This window comes from Diadema antillarum, unplaced genomic scaffold, assembly GCF_040938485.1.
Source record: "Diadema antillarum isolate AM-2024a unplaced genomic scaffold, OU_Dant_1.0 scf00000141, whole genome shotgun sequence".
NCBI lineage: Eukaryota > Metazoa > Echinodermata > Echinoidea > Diadematoida > Diadematidae > Diadema > Diadema antillarum.
Genome location: NW_027271030.1, coordinates 2,104,914 through 2,132,567, shown reverse-complemented (window position 1 = coordinate 2,132,567; position 27,654 = coordinate 2,104,914). Strand labels below are relative to the sequence as shown.

Sequence of the window (27,654 nt, the reverse complement as noted above, 5' to 3'; positions counted from 1 at the left end):
TGCAAGTATCACATGCTCACAGTATACAAAGCAATGGTATTTACCCTGGTCCCGGGGGCCCACTGAATCCACCACGATGTCCTGGCGGTCCACCAGGTCCCGGGCCACCACCTGGGCCACCTGGACCTCCTGGGCCTGGGCCCTGATAAACATTAAAGTAAACCAAACATTGATCAAGACAGTTGCAGAATACACACCACTAAGCACCATCTTTCACACTACTAGGCCAGTTTTTTATTGTTTTTCATTGATGTAAAATTATGCATATCTTTCCTTGGAAGAACCTGGTAATTAGCTATACTATCCATCTGCATTAAAATGTATTTTGCATACTTTAAATGTTCCTAGTACACATTAGTAGTACATTCAGCAAATCTAGGGCAAGGTTGAAGTCTTCAGCACACTGTCAGATTGTTGGGAAAAGTCTTATAAAGGTATATATAGAATTCAAATATGTTAATAACCTGGTCAGTTGAGAAGTCGCAGTTAGCACAGACAGGAAAGAAATGTGATTAACGGGAAACATCAAAAAGTAACAACTCAAGTATAAGAGAAGTAAGTCCCCAGATCACTATACCCTGCACTGATTGTAACATTACTTACAGCAGCACAAAGCGTGACTACCAGCACAAGAGCCAATTTTCACACTGTATAAACTTATCATTTGTAGGACACAAACATACAGACAAGGAAAATATACCTTCATACAATGTACATGATAGCGGCCATGACAAACATAACTCATATCCTCAATTCCATTTGCATCTACTCTTATTCAACTGTATTTTTGTTCATCTTTACCAACCAATGCAAGTCAGATGCCATTTTCCTGATAAAATGGGTAAAACTTTGAAGCCAGAATGACATTAGCAGGGCTACGCACATTCACAGGTTAAAGGGGAAGGCTAGTAACTGATCAGTGGGAATCAGTGGAAATGCTGGGAGATGATTGTTCCAATCCTTATGGGATTCATTCAAGAGTTCATTGTATATCTATTGTTGTGTGAAAATGATTTGCTTCAGAACGGTCTCATATTCAAGTAATGTGCAGATTAATGCCCCGTCACTGACCAGGGACGCTAACCTGGAAGCATTAAACTGCACATTACTTGAATATGAGACCATTCTGAAGCAAATCATTTTCACACAACAATAGATATACGATGAACTCTTGAATGAATCCCATAAGGATTGGAACAATCATCTCCCAGCATTTCCACTGATTCCCACTGATCAGTTACTAGCCTTCCCCTTTAAAACTGTGTAGATTCTGTAGAGCCATCCAGGGCATAATTGTGTAGAAGTATTACATGTACCGGTATCTCAACAGGCAAGAATGAATTCCAAAATCTGGGAGCCTTTGCATTCTTTTGTAAGGACATACAAGAACTAATTGGCTTTTTTTCATGAAGCCACCTCCACAATCAGGGAAGTTTGCTAGGCACCATTTCACAATCAACCAAACAAAACCACAGAAAATGACTGTTCCTTTGTGAAAGGGAAATTGTTTACCAAAAACAAAATTAAAGGGATCGTACAGTTTTGGTTGAGATCATGAAAAATTTCTTCTGAAATATGAAAAAGCATGTTATTCCATGAGGGACTCAAAGTTTATTTGATAAAAATTGCTTTTGAGATGGCCGAGGTATCCAATACAGAACAATCATAATAAAAGGTGGGACCCATCTTCTATTAGGATTGCTTTGATTTTCTTTATTTTTGGATATCCCAGCCATTCCAAATTCTAATAAATTCCTCTAAGAATGGTATGCTCTGCATTATTTCCCAAGTGGGTTTTTTTGATATCTCGCAAAAAGTTAACAGCCCAAATTCTCATCTCCACCAATACTGTACCATCCCTTTAAGCCCAGCACTTCTTAACCAAGGTAGAAGCAAGGGCACACAGACTCACTCCGTTGACTTTCTCATCGATCAGGTTCCTGGCATACTCGACTTGATCAGGATTACCAGTGACTAGGAAGATCTTCTGACCGGGCGGATGCTGGCCATGGCTGATTTCCACGTGAGCTCCCGTTTGTTGGATGATGCCCCGAATGTTCTCCCCACCTACACAGCATTGCACGGGGTGGGAGTTGCGGGTACAACGTGGAGCATGTGTGTAGGGTAAATATACAGGATGTGTGCGTGTGTGTGTGTGTGTGTGTGTGTGTGTGTGCGTGTGTGTGTGTGTCAGTGAGAGAGGGATGTATGATGGTGTTGATTTTTTTGTTTTGTTTTCAAGGGGGTCAGGATCCATTTCACACGGCGATTGCGTTCATTGCGTTCATATATCACATACAATGAATGTATGACAACATCAGGCAACGGTTGCAGATATGGCAAGAGAAAAAACAGAAAAGAGCAATGTCAAACACAAATCCATGATCACAATTTCACACACATACAGGTCTACAAATTCTTTCGGACAGATATTTGACATATAAGCAAATACATATATTCACAAAAACATCTGCTTTTTTTTCAAATATTATAATGTAATCACTGCTTGTAATGTATTCACATACACAAATCTGGCCCACTTCAATTTCAGTCTGAAAGTGTTATGAAGTAACAAACAGCGATCCGTGTGCATACGCGCAGTCTCTTTTTCAGCATAAGTTTTTATAATCCCATATACTGGCATGTTAAGTATTTGAGCTGTAAGGCAAACATAACATGGGTTAAAAACAAGTGGACACAAGACATTGCCTACACAGTAGACAAGGTCAGACTTAAGCGCAAATCTAGCCAGATACAACCACACACAAACGCACACACCAACAAACACTTTACCTCTGCCAATGACAAGACCACACTTGTCGGCGGGTACCGAGTGTTCCTGGGGTTCCCCTCGGCCCATGGGACCGCCCATTCCGCCACGGCCACCAAAGTCCCTGCCGCCACCGCCGCCACCCCTGCCAAACGGTGGACCTCCGCCCCCGCGACCGCGCCCTCTTCCTCGCATCCACGGACCACCTGGTCCACCCATACCTCCATGCATGGGACCACCATCCATACCCAAGTCCTGCCAATAACAAAAGCCGTAAAAGAGTAAACATCTATAAATGCTATATCAAAGAATTGTATACTGGTACATTAATCTACCATTACGCCAACAAACTTGCACTCGCCAATACTCGATAGTGATGATTGTATCAGCAATTTTGCCTAAAATGGGACTAATATTGACAAGTTCAGACTAATACAGTGCCACAAGTGAAACTGCACAGAGATGAATGCAAGCTGCGAGCACAATCCTTCTTTTTGCATATCCCTACTTTCATGGGGTCTGGTCAATTTGCAGTGACACGTGTATGCATGGATCCGCAAAGCCTCTCCCACAAAGTCAGAGGTTGAGGCTTCCAAATTGGAAACATGCACCCGTTTTCATTTGGCATCAAGAATACACCCTGCACCCACAAGGAACATTTAGATGCAGGGCTCTAGCATGATGCTGTGTGTGAGTGTGTGTATGTATGTCTGTTGGGGGGATGGGGTAGCAAACAGATCATGCTTGAAATCTTGTTATATGAAAATGAAGAGAATCATTAAACTAGCAAGGAATGCACTGCATGACCAGAAGTCGTCTTGTCTTTCATTTTGATTTTTGGTGTCAAGTTTGGGGGTTTTCTCTTTCCCCTTATCCCTAACAGTTGTGCAAAATTCATAGCAACACTGTGAAATGTATTCACAACTACAGTGGAGTTTGTCTCAGTCATATAACTCAAAATCCCACAGAGATCATGAAAAAACAGTAAGCAATGATCTGGGGGGAAAAAAATCCATATCTACAGGGCGCACACATACTGTCAAGATTGTCTGAAGCAAGATTTTTTGTTTGTTTGTTCTGACTGGTGAGTCATTACATCGTTGACGTGAAGTCATAACACAGTCAAAAAGAATCTATGCATTTTGAGTCGATGGTGAAACCGGTGTCATTCCCTGAAAAAATACAAAGAAATCTAATAAAACAGTATAATGGTACTATTCCACAGACAACTTTTTCAAAGCTCTTGTGATGACAAGTGTGACTTAGTGGGACCGGAACAATAATGATTTGCTAGGGATTTATGCCTTTGCTTCTTTTTTTGGGCATCGGCAGATTAAATGATGATCAATTTCCACACAGGAGCATCTGATATACTGTAAACAAGGAATGTTCCCGTACATTTTAATTTTGCTAATTTCGCGAGCGCCAACAATCGCGAAATTAAAATGCATGCGAAAGTTCTTGCGCACACAATGTGCATTGGACGCCAGTGGCAATTTGTGAAAATTTCATGCTGCGAGAAAGGACTTCAGCTCCAACTCGCAAAATTTTCATGCCATGAATATATCTTCTTTTTTTACAGTAAAACTTACCCTTGCATTAGAAATGAGATCATTGATCATGTCAACGGCTTCCTGGATCTGATTCTGTGCACCTGTGATCAGGGCCACTCTTTCCGGGGCATCCCGGTCCCCTGTAACACAAGAGAGAGAAAGTTCAGTTTGGATGTAGTCTCAAACAGGGAATGTTTTGACACAAGGGCCCGAATTCACGAAGGTTGTACAATCTTTGTCCATGGTTTAAACCATGGACAAAGACCGTAGTTTTGTATGGGGCGCCAAAAGTCACATGGCCTATTTTGTTGATGAAATTATCATTTCGTCGAAGAAATGTTACCATTTCGTTGATGAAATGACTGTTTTCGTAACGAAATAGGCCATGTGACACTTGGCGCCCCATAAAAAACTACTGTCTTTGTCCATGGTTTTAACCATGGACAAAGATTGTTCCACCTTCGTGAATTTGGGCCCAAAAATCTGTCTCAACATGAAGAAGAATAGCTTTCACAACAATGCATTCAGTTCACTTACATTAAATTCTGAACAAACTGTCTGTAATCCAGTTCAACTCGACAAGTGATCAAACTCATGACATGGACCTGAGATCTCGCACTCTTCACTACATTTCGAACCCATGCATGAGAACGGACAACCAGAAAACCAAAACCGGCTGGTTCCATTCACAGCAAAGGCATGGCAACTCATTAATACATATACTGTATACGCTATATATTTCGCGGGGGTTTTATTTTCGCGAATTTCGCGAGTCGGGAGCTATTCGCGAAATTAACAACACGCGAAAATATTACCTTCCAAAATGAATCCCTTGCCTTGATGATACGAACATTTCAGTACTAGAATACCATGTCACGGCTTACCGAACAGACCATACTGGCTAAGCTTGTTTACGCACGTCCACGTCTACTTACGAATACTGTAGAGAGCCAATCCATTATCGCAAGGGGACCACTCGTCGGAAATCTAGCGCAATAGACTTTCCACTTCAAAAATGTTGAATTCTAACTTACTAGTTCGCAGAGTTTGGCAAGTCTTTTTCATGCAGTGTATACTGTAACTAGTATCATTCTTATATGCTAGTAAGTTGAAAATTCACACTTTCTTTGCCACTTCATATTTTCTCTGGTCCCCCAATCGCGAATTTAACCACTCGCGAAAATGTGTGACATCGGCAATTCGCGAAAATTTATGTACGCGAAAATTATAGCGTATACAGTATTATATGCAAGAAACTGCCCAATCTGAATGCAAACTTGCAAACATTTCTCACGCAAAATGTGATGCAAGCGATTTCAGGAAAGCTTATGACATGGACCTGAGATCTCGCACTCTTCACTACATTTTGAACCCATGCATGAGAACAAACAACCAGTAGACCCAAAACCGTCTTGTTTCTTCCACAGCAAAGGCATGGCAGCTCATTAAAGGACAAGTTCACCTTCATAGACATGTGGGTTGAGTGAATGCAGCAATATTAGTAGAACACATCAGTGAGAGTTTGAGCAAAATCGGACAATCCGTTCAAAAGTTATGAATTTTTGAAGTTTCTGCTGAGTCACGGCTGGATGAAAAGACTACTATAGCTTGTGATGTCACATGAGTACAACGATATAAAGAAAGAATAAAGAAAATTCAACATATTTCCATTTTTCTCGCATAACAAAAGAACACTCAACTTCTCTCTTTCAGAAGGCAGGGGGAATAATATTACCCTTAACATACGTCAGTAGCAAGTCGAAGAAATGTGCACTTTATTCAAAAAGTAAAGTTTTGTGAAATTCTCTTTTTATTTTCCTTATATAGTTGTACGCATGTAACATCATACACTGTAGTAGTCTTCTCTTCCAGCAGTGACTGTGCAGATACTTAAAATATTCGTAACTTTTGAACGGATTGGTCAATTTTCCTCAAACTTTCACTGATGTGTTCTACTAAAATTGCTGCATTCTCTCAATCCTTATATATATGAAGGTGGACTTGTCCTTTCATACATCTACTATAAACAAGAAACTGCCCAATCTGAATGCAAACTTGCAAACATTTCTCACGCAAACTGTGACGAATAAAATGTGATGAAAGCGATTTCAGAAAAGCGACAAAGACAGCAGCTCACCTGGCTTGAACTGGACACGTGCCTTGGTCTCTTCCTGGATTCTCTTGATCATCTCCCCTGACCGGCCAATGACCATGCCAACAGCATGCTTTGGGACTACCACTTCCTGTTTTTCAGTCGATATGAAAAAGTGTATCACCCTAATCAATTCAACGCTTCAGAAACATTTTTCTTCTCATCAATGGTGCGTATACAAAAGGAAGGAACACACACGCAATGTTTAATGCACTTAGTTCTGAAACACAGTTCTTCATATTCTAATCAATGAACAACTTCAACATATAATATCACAATGCTGATAAATCTCTGCATGTATTGCTACACTGAATATGAAAGAGTATAATTTTCCTATTTTGGACCAAAATACACTTTTAAATACACTGTTTAACAGCACCCAAAAATGCTATTGAAGAAATACAATCGCAAAGTTTAATATGGAACACACACAAACATAGAAAACAAAAAATTACCCTCCCCCAGACCCGTCATATGTCAAACATGCATGTAATCTACTGTATCAACAGACAGTTCTCTTTTATAATATGACCTAAACAGTTGTCTCAATATCCACAGACCCGTCATATGTCAAACATGCATGTAATCTACTGTATCAACAGACAGTTCTCTTTTATAATATGACCTAAACAGTTGTCTCAATATCCACAGGCAGATTTACTCCCCAACATTCTATTAATGACCTGAAAAGCTCCATTTTATCTTCAGGCAAAGTCATACATACTATGAATGACATTTTGAGAAATCACTAATTGAAAGAAAAAAAGAAATCAAGTTGAGGATAACATAAATTAGAGTGTGGGATTGAGAATACCCAGATGGCTTTCGTATCACGGTTTTTAAAAAAAAATTGTTAAAGTGAAGATAATTAACTAGAAATGTCGCTACGGCGACTGATGCCTCCGCCATAATGCACGATTCTCCCAATAGGCGTATAGTACAATGTCTTCACAATGTGTGATCCATGACAGTTTCACATAACTGGCAAAATATTGAAATGACAGGTCTGTCAGAAATGTCTTGAACTGGGTTTGCTATAATTTTCTAAGAGTGTAGGTACACATATTTGGGGAATTGAGAATTTTTACTTGAATTCTGACGGACCTTTTTATTAGTTTATGCATTGAGTAATTTCCAAGGTATGATGAAAGAATGTAATGATGGTACAAAATAGATTTTTTTTTTTTTTTTTTTTTTTGGGGGGGGGGGCATTGAAACCTGGCCTTTGATCCTTAACCTCTGACCTTTGACCTTCTAGCTGGAAATTTCCCGGAGAATCTTCATTAGGTAAATAAATGCATGTTTTGAAACTAATAATGCAAACATTGCATATAATGAGGGAAATAATAAAATTTTGAGGAGTTGACCTTGACCTTTGACCCCTGACTATTGACCCATGACCCCTAAATTCCCTAGATAATCCCTGCCAGTCAGTACATGCGTATTTACCAAGTTCCACAAAGATACATTGAACCATTTGCGAGAAAAGTGATATTGCAACATTTTCGTCTCACCTTTGACCTTTAGACCTTTGACCTTATGTCATGAAACTCTCTCTGGAGAATGTTTACGCAGTAGTACATGTCCACACCAAGTTTCAAGAAAATACCTTTTGGGCATTGCATAGATATGGGGGAAATTGCAACATTTGTAGCATTTGACCTTGACCTTTTGACCTTTGACCTCTTGCCAATGTCACTAAAATCTACTCAATTGTCCCATCATACATCATCCTTGGACAAAGTTTGGTGAAAGCTGCTTCTTCCAGTTTTGAGTTATCACGTAAACAGATAAATTTTAGGATTTGACCTTGATCTTTGACCTTTGACCTCTGTCCGATTTCACTGAAAAACTAATCAAGTAATTGTCCCATCATACATCATCCTCCAACAAAGTTTGGTGAAATTTGTTCAATCCAGTCTTGAGTTATCGCGTAAACGGATACAATTTCATGATTTGACCTCGACCTTTGACCTTTGACCTTTAGCCGAGTTCACCCAAAATCTAATCAAATAATTGCCCCATCATACTTCATACTTGGACCAAGTTTGGTAAAATTCCAGTAAATATTACTCAAGTTATCGCGTAAACGAAAGTGGACGGACGTACGGACGTACAGATGTACGGACGTACGTACGGACGTACGGACAACCCGAAAACATAATGCCTCCGGCACCACTTCGTGGCGGAGGCATAAAAATCAAATTTGTACAAAGAAAGCCATCATCAATAATATTAGTTCTAAATGACATGCTTCAGAACTGCTATTACCTGAGTAGGACCACTGCGACCGAAGAAGTTGTCCTGTAGTGCAGGAAGAAAAATCAAGGACATTGTACTTTGTGAGAACAAGTACATTTTGACAACCATCGTGTATGACCCTGCTTTTCGTAAAAAAAAAAAAAAAAAATGAAGGGGGGGGAATCCTCATGCATTTCATTGCATGCGCTTGTTTAAAAGTTTAAACAGCATTCATCCTTTAAACATGAGGCTGTACACGTTGGAAGTTAATCCACAAAGAGAAATCAGGGTGGAAAGGGAAGGGGGAAAAAATAAAATGCTCTAAATTTGAACCATAACACACATGTAGAGTTCCATGAACAACTGACAGCAGTAGTTAGTGCATGTAATCACGACTATTAACGCATCAGTGACGAGCACTTTCCTACAGTAAAATCTGTGGCTGGAGTAAAAACTGTGCTCATGGGTTGGAATGACATTTTCAGATTTTCTATTACGTAGTATGTGTTGGGACCAATCTTTTTCTTCTTCCTTATCACTTCAGCAGATGTACTCACCCCTCCTGAATTGCTCCTTGCATTATCCATAACCTCTTGGATCAGCCTCTTGGCATTCTGCATGGAAGAATAAAATTAATTCTAGGCTAAATTGCAATCAGAACAGTATCTCGTTCGGCGAGTTGTGGATAAGAGAGCACATCTCCTTACTGCCAGCTCTGATCCTGCAAGAAGTAAAGATCAGCTCTCAGCTGTTGCACTTGTTTCAGATTGTATCAAGCCCTGTTGCTCCCTAGACAATAATAGAGTCAATATCCACTAAAATGTGTTCCGTAGTGGGTACGAGACTGTTGACTTTCAAACAAAGGTCCAAAGTTTGAGTTCAGCCTCGTGCATATGTCCTTGCACGAGATCTCTTCACCTGTGATGTCTTCTCTACCCAGGTATATTAATGAATACCTGGCAATGCTGGGGTAATAACATCAGAACACTTTAAAGAAGCAATGCCGTGAAAGACTGAAGAGGCTCCCTAGGGTTTAATAAGACCATATCTTTATTATCATTATTTTGCTTCACAGACACAAAGTCATCCACACACACCTACACACTTGGATTTCTGCATGACGTTTCCGAAGTCGCCAATGACTCACACAGAGCTGTAAATCTTCTCTCTGCATCACAAAATTCCATTTCCAAATACACTTTTGTGTCACAAACTGGGGCGAGGCTACCAAAATATGACAAAGCCATTATGATCTAAATTTCACCTCTTTTGTGTTACGAACTGGGGCAAGGTTACCAAAATATGACAAAGCCATCTTGATCTCAATTTCATCTCTTCATTCAGTTTGGACTCTTAAAGGACAAGTCCACCTTCATATACATAAGGATTGAGAGAATGCAACAATATTAGTAGAACTCATCAGTGAAAGTTTGAGGAAAATTGGACAATCCGTTCAAAAGTTACGGATATTTAAGCATCTGTGCGGTCACTGCTGGAAGAGAAGACTACTACAGTGTATGATGTCATATGCGTACAACTATATAAGGAAAATAAAAAGAGAATTTCACAAAACTTTACTTTTTGAATAAAGTGCAAATTTCTTCGACGTGCTACTGACGTATGTAAAGGGTAATAATCATTCCCCCTGCCTTCTGAAAGAGAGAAGTCGAGTGTTCTTTTGTTATGCGAGAAAAATGGAAATATGTTGAATTTTCTTTATTCTTTCTTTATATCGTTGTACTCATGTGACATCACAAGCTATAGTAGTCTTTTCATCCAGCCGTGACTCAGCAGAAACTTCAAAAATTCATAACTTTTAAACGGATTGTCCGATTTTGCTCAAACTCTCACGGATGTGTTCTACTAATATTGCTGCACTCACTCAACCCACATGTCTATGAAGGTGAACTTGTCCTTTAAGAGGAAGCTTTAGCCTTAGGATGTGTGAACAATGCATGGAATTATAAAACATATGAGGCATCCCCCACTTGTTCAGTTCACTCAATGCAGAGTTTATGTGCAGGACAAAACTTCCTCTCAGTCACAAAGTTTCTGATCACATGGTCATGCTTCATTTGATCCGACATCCAGCCCCGACATGGCGAGCGAAACCGTGCGCAGGATACTAACCTCGATCTTGCTGGCATCTCCTGAAATTCGGAGAGGCTTGTCCATGCCTGTGTTTGACGGGCCATCCTGAATCATCACCATCCTCACACCGGCTTGGTCCTGGGGAAGAGGATTCAATTCAGATTTAAGTCATTTATTGTCATGAACTCAGGCATAAAAATCATCTCAACAGTCTCCAAATATACAAACATACAAATGTGCAAAAGGAAATAGAACAATTTAACCAAATGAAAAATACACGTTGACAAAAAGGAAAAAAAGCGAAAGGGAGATAGTAGCTAATATAACTAAATGTCAATAGCAATATAGAAGGTTAAAGGGCTTAAAGCACAGTGAAATGGGCATTGATTATTTCCTGAAGTTTATCTCATCTGATTTATACATGTATCTGCTCTGTGGGGAAGGGGAAACAGTATTAATTCTATGCTGGAAGACTGCACAGAGCTGGGGGAGGTTTCCTGGTGGTGCTATTTTGTTTACTCCTTTTCAGATACAACTGATCACAAATGTAAATGGACAGATCTGGATAGTCCTCATTTCGGCACTCAAAATGGATAGAGAAACAAAGTAGCTCTGCTGAAGTGGAGGCAACTCTGGCCCAGCATGCATGGGTTGCCGAGTACTGTCGTCCCTCGGTCAATTTCGCCCACTAAATCAACAACAGCCATGGCATACCTGCAACTGACGGATGGTGTCGCCCCCCTTCCCAATGACCAGCCCGACTTTGGTGGCAGGGATCAGCATGTCGAAAGTCATGTTGCCTTCCTGCTCGTTCTGATGGGCCTTCTCTACGATGTCGTCAATCAGCATCTTGGCCTCCCTGAAAGATGAACAAAGATGAACAAATTTTTATTTAAAGTAAATAAAGAATGTTTGGTTGTTCACGTAATGTCAAAAATATTATTTTGACATTTCATGCGCTTAACTATCGAGCATTTTCTTCTTTTTTTTTCAGGGAGAGAGCGAAATGTTATTCTCTTTAGCAATGTCAGCCTAGGCATACATATCATATTTGTGACGCAGTTTTCGTTAACACATGAATTGTTCTCCTTCCAGATCAGTTCTTGATTTAGTGAAAGTTAACAATGTTTTTCACATTCACACGAGGCAGTTTGGTTAACCAGTGTTCAGTTCACTGCCAGTGAAATTTCGGAATAAAGCGATGGCCCCAAAACAGTGTTACTCTGAGGGTTCGTTCCTCCGACAGAAATAATAATGATAAAATAATACTAAGATTCTTTATTCTGAAGGTTCGTTAAGCAAAAAATGATAAAGAAAAAAATGTCCGTTAACTTCAAAACGAAATTAGTTTTGTTATTTCGAACGTTCTGCCAGTGAAATTTTGGAATAAAACGACGGCCCCAAAACGGTTACAGTTTTCTTTTACTCAAAGTTCGTTACTCCGAAAGAATAATGATGATAACATATTATAGATTCTTAATTCTGCACGATCATTAATCGGAAAACGATAAAGACAAAATGTTCGTTATTTTCAAAACGAAATCAGTTTTGTCATTTCGAACGTTCTGCCAGTGAAATGTCGGAATAAAACGACGGCCCCAAAACGGTTACAGTTTTCTTACTCTGGAGGTTCGTTACTCAGAAAGAATAATGATGATAAATAATACTATAGATTCTTAATTCTAAATGATCATTAATCGGAAAATGATAAAGAGGATATGTTCGATTATTTCCAAACGAAATCAGTTTTGTTATTTCGGACGTTCTGCCAGTGAAATTTCGGAATAAAAGACTGCCCCAAAACAGTTCGTTTTCTTACTCTGAGGGTTCGTTCTCCGACAGAAATAATAATGATAAAATAATACTACAGATTCTTTATTCTGAAGGTTCGTTAACCAAAAAAAAATAAAGAAAAAAATGTTCATCAATTTCAATACGAAATAAGTTTTGTTATTTCGAACGTTCTGCCAGTGAAATGTCGGAATAAAACGACGGCCCAAAAACGGTAACAGTTTTCTTTTACTCTGAAGGTTCGTTACTTTGAAAGAATAATGATGATAAAATACTATAGATTCTTAATTCTGCACGATCGTTAATCGGAAAACGATAAAGAAAAAAATGTTCGTCAATTTCAATACGAAATCAGTTTTGTTATTTTGAACGTTCTGCCAGTGAAATGTCGGAATAAGACGACGGCCCCAAAACGGTTACAGTTTTCTTTTACCCTGAAGGTTCGTTACTCTGAAAGAATAATGATGATAAAAATACTATAGATTTTTAATTCTGCACGATCATTAATTGGAAAAAGATAAAGAAAAAATGTTCGTTAATTTCAAAATGAAATTAGTTTTATTTCGAACGTTCTGCCAATGAAATGTCGGAATAAAACGACAGCCCAAAAACGGTTACAGTTTTCTTTAATACTCTGAAGGTTCGTTACTCCAAAACTATAACGATGATAGATAATACTAGATACTTTTCTGAAGGTTCGTTGATCGGAAAATAATAAAGAAATATGTTTGTTAATCTCCAAATGAAATCAGTTTTGTTTATTTTGAACATTCATAAATACATAGTACGGACCTTTGTTGTTGTTGTTGTTTTCGATTAACGAACCTTCGAAGTACTCAGTAATGAATCGTTTCACTCTACGATTAAACAAACCAATAGGAATAACGACGATCACTCGTTGTAATCAGGGAGGTTCATTTTTGTATGATACCTCTTTGATGTCAAGGCCAAACTACCACAGTATACCCAGAAAGGAAAGTGCAACATATCCCGAAAGTTCTCGCTTCTCGCGCATCTGCATGCAGTAGGCCTACCACGTGGTCGAGCAGACGGCGAGAAAGCAAGAACACTACACGGAGCGCGTTGTTGCAATGCAGAGACGGCTAATATTGTCACAGTGAAACAGGAAAGTCCTGAAAGAAAACGGAACCTTCACCATCGGCACCTACCTCTCTTTCATTTATTATTTACGAACTGCTGCCAACAAGAGGTATGGAGTTTCTGCATTGTTTCTGAGAGAATATGCCCCTCACAACACTCATTACATCTCCATGAAAATGTCGCATTTAGTGGCATTTTAGCGGCGATTTATCTGTGTTGTATTGAGCATTAGCGAAGGCTTCCGCACCTCGCGCCGGAGGGGGAACCCCCTCCCGTAGGTACCCACCCCCAGAACAGCGCGTCTAAAAGTGCCGATATATATATTATTAGCGAAGGCTTCCGCGCCTCGCGCAGGAGGCGGAACCCCCCTCCCGTACCCATCCCCAGATAAGCTCGTATAAGTGCCAATATAAATATCAATCCCCGACAAGCATGAAGAAATTCCTGGCGAGAACCCTAAATACTAGCGAGGTTATTACCTGTGACCTCCAGCATCAAGACCAATGTAATTAATGAGCCACTTTCTTTCAAACTAAAGAATGACATTCATGAATGTAATGCCCACCATCTCATTTGTACATATTACATATGATTTGAAGAGATGGACAATCATGCTGCACAATAACACTGGCTTAGACGATGAAGCTCTGTGGCATACTTGTTGCATACTTTGTCAAAAGGCTACCAAATTAACCTAGCCTTCAAATAAATCACACTCTTAATGTTTCTACAGACATACTGATTTTAGAATATTTCTGATAAAGCACGTATATTTGCATCTCTGCCATAATTTTGAAAATCTGTTTTACTCGTTCTTGTTTTTTTGTACCTGCAAGAACTGAAAAGCTTTCCCTCTAAAAATCAAGCTGCTGCAATATTTTGAGTTACAGTCAAAAGATAACCCTGCATAAACCACTTACTTCACACTTTCAGGGGTTCCAGTAAGGGTAACTTGTCGGTTCAGTTGTCCTCCACTTTCTGTATAATGAGAACATCAGCATAACACAGTCATCATCTCAAAAATTTTATAAAAACATGCGGGACTTTTCAGCCATTGGGGGCCACAGCCCATTCAGGATGAAATGCAAGAAATTATGAATACGCCCCATGCATGTATGCTTGTATAACCATGAAACCTGAAAGAATATGGCAACATGAGTCCCAGTGGGGGTCTTACTTTGCACAGTACAGGCACTGTTTGCTTACAAATGTTTAAACTTTGAAACATCTGGGCTGCATGATCTTAAATGCTCATACTGCCTTTGATAGTACTTAAAAATGAGGCTACCAGTACAAGAAATGTTAGATTGGAAGTAATAAGATTCAACATTCTCCATTAGTGCCATACACAGCAGTGTGATAACAAAAACAGTTTAAAAGCATGGTGATGTTTGTTCGGCAAAATCTTGATGCTGGCAGCAAATTGTGAAAAAAAAAGAAGAAAAGATGCAGACGACCATATGCTATTACTTTTCACCCATCTCTATCGCACAGCTCAGTTTATAGCAAAGTTCAAATTTGTCAATCCACCATAATGTTAAAACAGAATCTTCAAGGTCAAGTTTGGGGAAGGAAAGGCCCAGCAAATTGCTTACGAAGTGAAAACGAAATGCATGAGCATAGAGAGTATCAATAATATCAGATGAATGCTATGCTAAGCAAAATTAAAGATTCAGCACAATACATGGACACTGTTGAGAGAAAAAAAGAAAAAAAAAGAACAGAAAAAAAAGATTTGAATGAAGTGATTCTAAAATTACTTCTGAGAATGAAGTCTCACCTGGGGCAATTTGAATGTTACATCCGGATTTTGACTGCAGTTGGGATATCTGCTGACCTCCACGACCAATAACTGAGGAAGGAAGAAAAAAAATTGTTCTACCCTGTGAACTTGTGAAGGAGATGCTCATTACATAGATACACTGAACATAGCAAACACTGAATATACTTAAAGGACAAGTTCACCTTCATAAACATAAGGATTGAGAGAATGTAGCAATATTAGTAGAACACATCATTGAAAGTTTGAGGAAAATCAGACAATCCGTTCAAAAGTTATGAATTTTTGAAGTTTTTTTGCAGTACCCGCTGGATGGGAAGACTACTGCAGTGTATGAATAACTTAGATGTCACATGCGTACAACAATATAAGGAAAATATAAAGAGAATTTCACAAAATTCCATCTTTTGAAAAAAGTACACATTCCCCTGACTCGTTACCGATAAATGTTATGGGTAATATTATTCCCCCTGCCTTTAGAAAGAGGCAAGTCAATTGCTCTTTTATTATGCGAAAAAAATGAAAATATGTTGAATTTTCTTTTATATTTTCTTTATGCTGTTGTACGCATATGACTCACAAGCTGTAGTAGTCTCCTCATCCAGCGGTTCCAACACAAAAATTTAAAAAATTCATAACTTTTGCATCGATTGTCCAATTTTCCTCAAACTTTCACTGATGTGTTCTACTAATATTGTTGCATTTTCTCAATCCTTATGTTTATGAAGGTGAACTTGTCCTTTAAATTCATACATTCATGAAATTACAGAATTATGCTAACAGGTGAATGATACGCCATACCCAAACATACATGTGGATTGACTGAATGCAACAATATTAGAGCACATAAGTGAAGTTTGAGGAAAACCGGAGAGAGAGTCTGTTCAAAAGTTTTTTAAAAATTAATTTTTTAAGATTCCGTGCTGCCATCAGTGGATGACTTCTACTGAAACTGCTGTATTCACTCAATCCACATATGAACAAATATTTGGGTATCATTCTTATTGCATGCATAAGTGTTACTTTCCTAAAGCTCTGCTTTTTTTCTTCCTCTCTAAAATTGAAATCCACTTTGCTATGTCCACATTTGAAATGTGCAACTTTGTCAGTTGGCACTTAACGATAGTACAAGCAGGGAGTACTCGGTACAGGAAGAACATGTCTGGAGTACACATGCATACATATAACATACACATATCATAGAGAACAGTGAATGAACTGGTTGAATATATTGGGCCAAAAGAAATGCTTTTTACTACTGAACTGGACTTGAATGTTCTGTTAAACTGGAAAATGCAGGTGTAGAGAGCAGAGAAACTTTTGTGGATATTGAACATGCACAATCCAGCTCCTACAGAATCACCACTATTTACAATGTACATCTGGGCAGCAGTTACATTGTACATAGTGCCTCCCCCCCCCCAAAAAAAAAAAAAAAGTAAGTAAATGAATAAATAACGTACTATACAAAATAAACAAATAAAAAACTTTATAAAAAAAAACTGGCACTGTATACTTACTGAGGCCAACAAGCTTGTTGGGAACAAAGTATTCTTCATTAACAGATCCTTGGCTGCAAGACAAGAGAGTGAGAAAACTGTTATCAAATCACCACTCACCACTGTCGTAGAGATTTGAGAATGCTATAAGGTTTCACACATAAATTATGAAAGGACTGTAACTTCATGGGATAAGCATTGCCCTTATACATGTCTTAATGTGTGAGGAAAACCTATTTAATTCATATCCTATCAACACAGCTTTGGTTCTTATTTCATCTACACTGCAGAAGCAGACATAAGAACATAACTCTAAACTCTTTTCATGTGAAAGCAACATACATGTGTACTACTGAAGCTCAAATTCACAATTTACAGAAGAAATGCATGTTTGATTCAGAGTTTAGCGGGCCTACTGGAAACTTCTGAACTCAAACACCTCAAAATGTACAGCAGACACTACCATCTCACACACTTTATAAAAAAATCAACACATCTCAGGGTGCTACATAAGCACTTGCCCAATTGCCGAGGCAAGTCAAAAAATCTAAGTCGGGCAAGTGTTTTGGAACAATGAGAGTAAATGCTTGCCCGAATTTGGCAAGCAAAACATTTTGAAGCCATCATTACTTCCCAACGCTTACGTGAAGAAGTCCCACCAATCCAACACAAACACTCTATCTCACCAAGTTTTGTTACTCGGGTACAAAATTCTGCCGCAAGACTCGTCTCCCTCTCCAGGAAATCCGAGCCCATAACTCCAATCCTCCGTTCTCTCCACTGGCTTCCCATACATCACCGCATATCTTTTAAAGTTCTTTTGCTTACGTACAAAATTCTGAATGGGCAAGCCCCAGGTATCTCACAGATCTTGTTTTTTTACGTTCCATTACTTCCTCAAGACCCCTCCGTTCCTCCTCTACAATGCAATTGACTCCTGGACCACGTACTTCCACAAAATACGGTGATCGTGCTTTTTCTACAATTGCCCCTTCTCTCTGGAATTCTCTACCCGCCTATATACATCAAGCCACTTCCGTTAATCAGTTTAAGATTTTGCTTAAGACTTATCTTTTTAGTAGATAGTTCTTTGGAATAGTCCAGTTTTGGGTCGGTCAATGGAGGTGCACACTGGTTTTGATTTTCATTATTTATCGTAATTATACACTGTATCTATTTTTTTTTCTTTTTGGTATGTTTGTACTTGTATTTTGGTATTTTTGTATTATTCTGGTATAGATATTAATTTTCCGGTAAACTGTGCGCTTAGAAACATCGGTATTAAGCGCCTTATAAATGTATTGTATTATTATTATTATTATTACTCCCCACATGTGCTTTTTATTCAAATAATCGCATTTTATCAAGCCCTTGACTTTACAAGCGATTTTCTATATCATTTTCTTATATCTTTGGACTTTCTTTTCGGGCAAGTAAAATTCATGTTCGGACAAGTGTTCTGCAAGAATTTGAAAATCTTCTTGCCCAACCTGGCAAGTGGTAACAGAAAGTTATGTAGCACCCTGCATCAGTATCTGTGCACCCGCACTGTTCCACATCAGTGTTTTGGCAAGACAGAGATTTCCGGCTGAAACCATTGGGGACCCTGCATATATTTTCTCTCTTTCCACAACTGCCTCGAGACGCACAATACGTACACACTGCAGTCGCTCTATTTTCGCAGATGAGCAAGTACTTACGACATATTGTTGGCTGGAGAGGCTCTTGGCATTCCTGGCATAGCGGAGCCAAAGGCTGTGGGAAGAGAAGAAAGGGCAAATCACAAATCAATCAATCGTCAAAACTCTGAAAAAAAAGGGCGCATACTCAGATAGAAAGAAGTGCACTTTTCTGCCTCAAATTCTGATAAAACAATAACCTTAGATATGTAACCGAGTTCAAAGGACTTGCGCTTTCTACTGCAGGTGGACTTACTGTAATGTTAAAATGCAACCCGAGGTAAAAATTTGTGTTATTGTTTGATACTCACTCTCGAAGTCATTGTCATTCTGCATGGCTAAATTTTTGGGTGCAGGCTCTGAGTCTGAGACAGTGTCTTCCAGAGGGCGTTTGATTCCACTACCAGCGTCTCCACCACTGAGTGCACCTAGTCCACCAGCAGGGGGCACTCCGCCGACTTCGGATGTACTGGAACCTGAATTCAGGCCTATAGTGCTAGAACCACCAATCTTAGCAGCAATCTGTGCATACATTAGTAGGAAAAACAAAATGGGCAGGGGGATATTATATACAAATCAGTAATGTTCTACTTGTTCACGCGTGTGTATGACTATGAGTCTGGCAACTTTAAATGTACTACACGTAGCTAAAACCATAACAGCCACACATCCATGCACTTCCATGCATTTTGATGGTAAGTGATCACTGACGAATCCGCTTTCGTGCTAAAGTTTCTCATCGGTAACCTGTAAAACACACCACAAGTTAATTTACAGCGGCATTTGTATGCAGAGTAATTACCACAGTATGGTACAACCTTGTAATAGTAAACTTAAAGGCCCTAATTTAAAATGACTGAACTGGTGGTCAACAATCAAGCAGACCATGGGGGCATCTACTGAAATCCTTGCATCTGATTGGCTGAGAGTAAATTTGTCCGACAAGTTGTCGGACAAAATACTTCATGAAATGCCCCCCATGTCACACATGCAAATGTACTTTCGCACCTGTTTGTCAAATGATCTCCAGACATGCACAAACTCACCCTTGTTGTTACTGTACATGTATACGTTGATATTTTCGCGAATGACGAGGTCAAAGACATTTTCGCGAGATGTTGTTTTCGCGAATCGACGCCGACCTTTACGTTAGTGCTCTATTAACGAAGTGCATGTAGACATTTTCGTGTTATTAAATTCGCAATCCAACTGTGATTCGCGAAATTCGCGAAAATTGCACCCTCGCGAAAATAACAGCTTATACAGTATTCAGTGATCTAAAATACTTGCAATCTGAGTCCTCAAAGTCGAATAGACGTTAAGTTTTAACACTTTTAGTATCTATAAGTGTCAGAAAATCGTTGGAAAATCTTGATCACTTGAAATGCTGCTCTGTACACAAGCACAGTACAAATATGTTCAGCACATGCCAGGGGTCGATCATTAGGTCTGAATGTAGTGACACAGCGGCTTTTTCTATGGTGCCGTTGAAAAGCTAAAATTTGTTTTTCTCTTTTCCTCGGCGAAGTCTTGCGCGAGCACTTGTAGCCTCAAAGCGGTTGAGCGCGTGCACAAGTGTGTGCTGCCACTTATATTTTTCTCTTTCTTTTCTATCTTTTCTTCTTTCATTTTCAGGTAGAATCTATACCTAAATTTCCCTTTCCTTCCTATCAATCATTTCTTTGTGGTTTCCCAATTGTTTAACTTTCTCAATTTCCTATTTAATTGTACTTTCTGCCTAACTGTTCTTTGTTTCCTTCATGGGTTGTTTTTCCCTCCACCTACAAGAGTTTTTCCTTTCTATCCTCTCAAATATCTTTTTCTGATGTGTCATTCAAAAGAATCCTTTACTTCATTTCCTTTTCAACCTGTGATAATTCTTTCATTCTTCCTAATCATCTTTGCTTTCATCCAGTTTGGATTCATCTCTCATTCTAAAATTCTACATGTACCTAGTACTTTTCTGTTTTCAATCTATATTTTTACCTTCGCCAAGGGAGGAGGTTATGTTTTCATCGGCGTTGGTTTGTCTGTGTGCAAAATAACTCGAAAAGTTGTGAACGGATTCGGATGAAACTTACAGGAAAAATTGAGAATGACACAAGGAACAGGTGATTAAATTTTGGTAGTGATCCATGAATTGTTGTGGATTTTATGAAGGATTTTCGATATTTTGGCAGGTAGGGTCAACAAACTTGATAGTTCAAGCTGCGCATCTTTGAGGTTTTCATTGACCACTAAAGTGCATGCTCTAGTTTATGCTAGGGCAAGGCACGTCGCGCAACTGGATATTGATGATGTAACAACTGGCTTCTATATTGGGAAATCAGACAACTTACACCATGCATCCACATGCAGGTGGAAATCTCTGATCTCTATGAGAGAACACGACAGTGGTGGAAATGAGCTGCTTGGCGGAGGTCTGTGCTCTCAGAGTGCTTCTCTTGACTCTAGTTCTCTTTGCTTTCCTCTTTTCTTTACAAACATATCCATCTCTCCCTTGCTTTCCTTTATAATGCAAGTTTCTTTTCTTTCTTTCCTTCTATTATCTTTTGGTGAACTCTCTAGAGTAATTGTGGCAGTATGCGGCCGTGCGCCCGTTCACGGCAGGTACAACATACTCGGTAATATACCGCTAAACACAACGGCACACTCTGTACATGCAGACTACACATATGCTCACCTAAATGACAACATATCGCATCAAAAATTTTATTTTCGGTACTTCTTAACATAACAGTTAAGAAGCAAGGGTGTAAGAAACTGGATTTTTTGTTGTTTTCCCAATGTTCATGGATTTTGAAAATATATCCTAACGTAAAATAGAACTTACACAAGCCGATGTGGGCCGCCATTTTTTTCGGAAAGTGGACGTTTCCATCGAAAAAATGAGAAAAACACATGAAAGACATCAACAACACCGCCAGGATTGCGATCCCTGTTTGCAGCCGGTGAATGTGCGCCCTCTATTTTCATGTACTTTCGCAATGGGAATTGGCGCTTACACAATGTTCGCGAGACATGTGAAGGCGTTCAGCTGAAGATCGCGGAGCACGTGCGTATTGCATAGGAATTGTACATCGTGCCGCAAGCAGAGCTACTTTGTACTACGGCGCATATCAGCGAAAATTGTGCAGGGTTTTGCCCTGGTAAATCATGAAAACTGTGTTTGTCATTGGTCAATTTTTTATGATAACAATAGCGTTTATGAATAATCCTGTCTATGATATATGAAATGGTTGAAAATAATTTGCCTAATTTGTTTCAGTGTTGAAAAACCCTAAACTGCCGCAAACGGGGTATTTTACTCTAGACCCTTCTATTTTGTAAACCTTATGTTTAATTTTTTCCAGTTTTTCTTATATCTTTTCTTTCATCTCCTTTTCCCCCTTTTCCTAGGCAAACAGGTGGTTAGCCCTTTTTTTTTTTGGAAAGGCTTTTTATTTTTTCACCCTGGTCTTATAACCACATTTTTCACAATCTTCATTCATGCTCACAATCTTCTTTCATGCACACAAACACGCCCCGGGCACCCTCACATATGCACGCACCCACCATACACACAAACACACAAACACGAACAACCCCAATCCTCAATCAATAACACGAACAACCCCAATCCTCAATCAATCGCTACCGTGACTCGGTCCTTTGTACAAGCTGCTTCTGACCGTCTGTGCAATGCAGTAGGCCTAATCGCAGGGCGAACGTTTAATACAGCTGCTATCAACATATTCCAACAAGTTTTTTAAGTGTCAAAAAGGTGAAAAATTACTTTTCTAATGAATTTGAATGTCACTTGGATATAAAAATTTAAATCTTTGACTTTATTCAAGCCCAGAACAAGGGCAAGGGTGTTGAACTGAGTTTGTGATTGTTTTGGAGATCATTTGACAAACAACAGATGCGAAAATACACTACACTAGCGCAGCTAATTATGTAGGTTTTTCATTCCATGTTAAGGTGGTAAAATTTAAATGGAGTTGCCGTTTAGTATAATAGCAATGCCAAAGGATTTTACACATTGCTTTACAGGCTGTAGGCCCTCTCTACGCACATTGCGTTCATGCGTGCATGCCGGGCACAATACACGTTTTGTCTATGTGTGGTGTACTTGTGGCGAAGTGGCGGCATACGAAAATTAGGCAGCAAGATATTGAGGTGTAAAACATGAAATATGAACTCACCGCTCTCGCCCTTTGTACGGCGTCAGCAAAAGCTGCATTCCCGTCCAGAGTTGTGGATGTTTGAGGCGTTGCGGATGTATAATCGGTCATCTTTCAACCCAGAAAACTGGATGGGTAAAACCAAGATGGCCCCTCAAAAATCATCTCCAGACACGAGGAAAAGCGCAGTGTGGATATTATGCAAATTGGGTTGAAGATTCAGATAGATGATGATAACGCTTGGCTCAATACTTCAAACTGGACTACATAACAAGAGTTGACCTTTTAAAAAAATAATTTTTGAAATAATGTATTTTTAGTTTTTGAAAATCATTAGAATTTATCTAAAATGTGCACATAATTTTTGCAAACAATTTATGTAAATATTCGAGATACGTCATAATAGAGATTGACTGGCGCGTCACCCTTGATCGCACGCGGGGTACGCACGCTCGCTCGCTCCATGCGCTCGCCCGTCGCAACAAGATTGGTCGTATCTCACAGTACAGTACCGTATGTACGCTGTTTGTTCGTCTCATTAGCTCACAGTCCTCCCTGGTACATTGTAACACGGAAGTCCGTGATGTTTGAAGCTCCTTGTATACAAAGAAGAGATCCCACCCCGTCCATGCCTGCTCCGGATCCCACCTCCCTGGACCAATTACATAGAACAAAGGTTACAATAATTGTATAAAATATGGAACACCTATTTACAAATAAAAACAACAAAAACAGTGGAAAAGCAAGAAGTTTACTCTGTGCTTTTACATAGTCCATCAAGACAAGAAGACACTGATATTATATTATCTTATGGAAACAGCTGGGGGGAATCAGAGAGCACTTGCACGCGTGGACGCAAGGGAAAAAAATAATGATAATAATAATTATAACAATAATAATGAGAAGAAGAAGAAATAAATAAATAAATAAATAGATAATGACTTAAATAGGTACTTACACAAAATAAAAAGTGAAAAGGGAACCTGGGACGCGTTTCAAAGAGAGTAACGATTGATCTTACGTTCAATTTATCAAAAATAACTAGGTGAATCGAGCGTAAGATCACTACTGATCGTAAAGTCTGTTTCATAATAGTAGGCCCTAGAATTTGCAGATTCTTTTTTTTTTTTTTTTTTTACTCTTTGGACCCCTTCTTGGGATATGAGAGTACAACAAACATATAGAATAATATAATAACAGATTTATGGATAGTTACAATATCTTGTAGGTAATACATACTGACCAAATTTAACGAAAATAAATGCTTATTATATGCAATTGAATGACAAAATACTGAAATTGGCCGGGAAAACCTATATTACACTTATCGACATTCAGTTATTATGATTCTGACGTCTTCTCCCGTTGTCATGGTAACTTTTTTGAAGGATGCATATTATTTTCATTAGACATTATTAAAATATGTAATGACCGCTGTTTTCACTGAGCAAGCGAATCATTTGCGAAGGACGCGAGTGTCAAGAAAATGGCAAAGTCAAACATTCAGAGAAGTTTTTCCGAAGGTTCGCTTCTAGGCACCATTTCCTTTTTCTTTCATTTTCGGAATACTGAACTTTTATTCAAAGTCATTTTCGGTGCAACGAGCTATCAAAATAATGCCCCATATTCGGATTAACCAATACCCTTTTTTCACTTTCGGATTAACGAACATCAAATGCCCTATACGGAATTTGTGTGATGTTTCAGAATAACAAACCTTTGGAATAGCGAACCTTAAATTTCATTTTCGGATTAACGAACCTTCGGAATAACGAACCTTTTTCATTTTCGGATTAACGAGCCTTTCGAATAACGGACCTCATTTCATTTTCGTAATTACGAAACTTTCGGAATTATGAACCTTCGGAATAACGAAATATAATATTATGTAACCTATACAGTATAGGCTAATATACAGTACTAGAATACTCACCAATTTTAAGCAGAAAAGGTCAGGATTGTCTGCTTATAGGCCTATAGGCCCTAGCATTAACAAAATCACATTTCATTCCAAAGCATGCATTTCTGTCTTTAAGTAGAAATTCGAAGAAGATTACAACTCAACGTCACAAATTATATGCAAGCAGACGACCTTTTTCATTTCCAGGTTAACAAACATCAATACATACAGTACCCTTTACAGAATTTGTGTGTTTCAGAATACTAGTAACTAATCTTCGGAATAGAGAACCTTATTTCATTTTCGGATTAACGAACCTACGAAGTAAAAGAACGAACATCACCCCTGCTGAATATAACGTACATTAAGAATTATTTTGTAATATCGCTTTATGGTACTGTAAAAAAGAGTCTGTTAAAGAGGAAATCCAGTCCAAGTATAAGTCGGTCTGATAAAAAAGAGTGAAATCAAAACAGTTCTTGTACAGCGGATATGAATATGCAAATGAGTGAGCTAACCATGTCAGATACCCTCACAATATTATTTTCCATTGATCGTGTACAAAAAATGACGAAAATTCAATGTTTCTGTCATTGAAGTCTGAAACATGATGCTATTCCCGGTTGAATAACTTCAAAATAGTGATCAGTTATATAGCCTCGGGCATAATTGCATTTGAATGAAAAAACTGGAAATTTCACAATTTTATGTACAAACTATATTGTAAGTTGTGAGGGAATGACATGCTCACTATGCCATTTGCATATTCATATTGACTGTTCAAGAACTGTTTCCCCAAAAAATAGCAAAACTTCAAAATGTCATAACTTCCATATTTTTCACCCGATTTCGATCAAAATTATATCGTTGAACTCGTAATATTTTACTCTTTCTTATCAGACTAACCTATATTTGGACCGGATTTCCTCTTTAATCTTTGTCTATGCCTTGTCTGTCTCCTGCTCATTAAATCCAAGTGACAACCGAGGCGTGACATGTTCTATTGTTTATTGACAAGATGCAGAATGTTGAACACAATTCGCAATACAGTTTTGATGATGATGATGATAAATACAGGCTTCAGAAAATCATGTCTATTATTAGTGCCGTTTCCTTATCAATCGTCAAACAAACAAAAAACAATGAATCGAAATGCGTTTCGTTTAAAGATGAAATGTAATGTTCCAAAATGTTTCAGTCAAAAAGGAGAGCTGAAACTTAATCCTTGATTCTCAAGGGTTCTCTTTTTTCTTTCTTTCTTCTTCTTCTTCTTCTTCTTCTTCTTCTTCTTAGAGAAGAAGCGGTGAAAGTGTCAGGGTAAATAACGTCAGTGGTAAAGATGCCAGAGGGAAAAAAAACAGAGGTAAGCATGCTCAGAGTAAAAATTCCGGAAATAAAACTGTCAAAGGTAATAACTTTAGTGCGGGCTTTAGTGGTTAAATGTTGGAGCTTAAAACAACAGCAATGATTAGAGGCCGCACTTATTATAAGTAGTGGTGATAGTACGTTTAACATTTTATGAATTTTTACCTCTAACACTCTTACCTCTGATATTTTCCCTCTGACATTTTTTTTTTACCCCGTCGTTATCCCTGACATTTTCCCTTTGACATTTCTCTTTCTGTGACGTCTTTAACCTCTGGCATTTTACTTGAACGTGGAGCCGCTCTTCGTTTTGAGAGGGAAATGCACGCAGCAAGATAACTTGATAGAAACGATGGGGAATTATTATTCTAATCGGCGCTCATCCTTTTCCCAGATGGTTTTCCATTTCAATTTTCAGGTTCTAGGTAAAGCAGAGGTACCTCCCAACCACACCGCACGCTTCTACCACGCGGATTTGACATCGTGATACGGGATCTAGTACGGCTTACTGGACCATCTGAAATTTCCTCCGACAGCGTTTCGGGATGACCGACAATGTCTCCTGATGCGCTACACTTTCTCTGTCTCCCCTCGAGGCACGGACGATTTGGAAGGCAGGCGCGGATTTGCGTTCAAAGTTCCCGAATCTAGAATTACCACGTCGACCAAGAAGCGTCAGAGATGCAGAATCAATTCCGGTGATTTGTCTAAACTATCATGGAGGTACGAAGGCATTGCGGATTTATTCCTGGCCGTGGCATAGCGATGGGGGAGGCAGTAATCGCGCTATTACCATAATGAATAATGCATTTGCGCATCAATGACTGAAAGACTCGGACTGGTGTCTGAGTATTACTTGCAGAACATATTATGAACAGTTTTAGACCTTTAATCCCCCTTCCAAATGTAATGCTTCGTTTTATTTTCACGTTCTTCAAAAAAAGAGAGCATGCGATGGTGACGTCAGTTAGAAACAATAAAACATGATTAAACATAAAGGTTATGGTGATGAAAGTGTATATACCCTGCTTTGATATTTAAGATGAACAAAATATTGATAAAAGAGAACACATCTTACTCAAATGCGTTTTTGTATGGGAAAATATATATTTAAAGATATCTAGGTTTATTTGTAAACATTTCTGGGAAGTCTATCACCATCCTTCCTCTCTGCATTTCTCCATACTCTCCATCAAACTATTTTCCATTCACTATTCTTTTCTCTCTTTTTTTGTCAATCTACCTGTACCCGTCTGTCCTTCTCTCTATTCGCTTCAATTCATTTTCAATATTTTTTCCACCAAACATAAAGTAAGAAATACAAATTATCATGGATCATGGATATATGCATTTATTGACTGCAAGATGAAGAACAAGTAGTATTCAACAGTACACAAGCTCTCAAGTTACACTTATTGAATTGTGTTCTAATATATATATATTATTATATAGTATAAATGTGTATAGAGTGCAGTACTTGTACACTGAAGACAACTAATGAAATTAATGAAGGACCTTAAAACTTACTTGAATCCAGAACTATACACTGAGCAAAAAAAAAAGAAA

At 38.7% G+C, this 27,654-nt stretch overlaps 1 protein-coding gene across 1 annotated transcript in view; it reads right to left on the bottom strand.

Moving 5' to 3' along the window:
* LOC139721359 (far upstream element-binding protein 1-like) overlaps positions 1–23,013 on the bottom strand; it is a 44,461-nt gene extending 21,448 nt beyond the window's left edge. Inside the window, exons 1-15 of the mRNA XM_071632676.1 lie at positions 22,845–23,013; positions 18,969–19,179; positions 18,679–18,733; positions 17,000–17,052; positions 15,480–15,551; positions 14,620–14,677; positions 11,522–11,666; positions 10,847–10,945; positions 9,274–9,330; positions 8,747–8,779; positions 6,461–6,566; positions 4,363–4,463; positions 2,794–3,025; positions 1,913–2,067; positions 45–142 (exon numbers count right to left, since the gene is read on the bottom strand). Coding sequence (XP_071488777.1) covers positions 45–142; positions 1,913–2,067; positions 2,794–3,025; positions 4,363–4,463; positions 6,461–6,566; positions 8,747–8,779; positions 9,274–9,330; positions 10,847–10,945; positions 11,522–11,666; positions 14,620–14,677; positions 15,480–15,551; positions 17,000–17,052; positions 18,679–18,733; positions 18,969–19,179; positions 22,845–22,934 — 1,565 coding nt within the window. The 5' untranslated portion in view covers positions 22,935–23,013. The remainder of the gene's footprint in view (positions 1–44; positions 143–1,912; positions 2,068–2,793; positions 3,026–4,362; positions 4,464–6,460; positions 6,567–8,746; positions 8,780–9,273; positions 9,331–10,846; positions 10,946–11,521; positions 11,667–14,619; positions 14,678–15,479; positions 15,552–16,999; positions 17,053–18,678; positions 18,734–18,968; positions 19,180–22,844) is intronic.
* Positions 23,014–27,654: the final 4,641 nt, after the last annotated feature.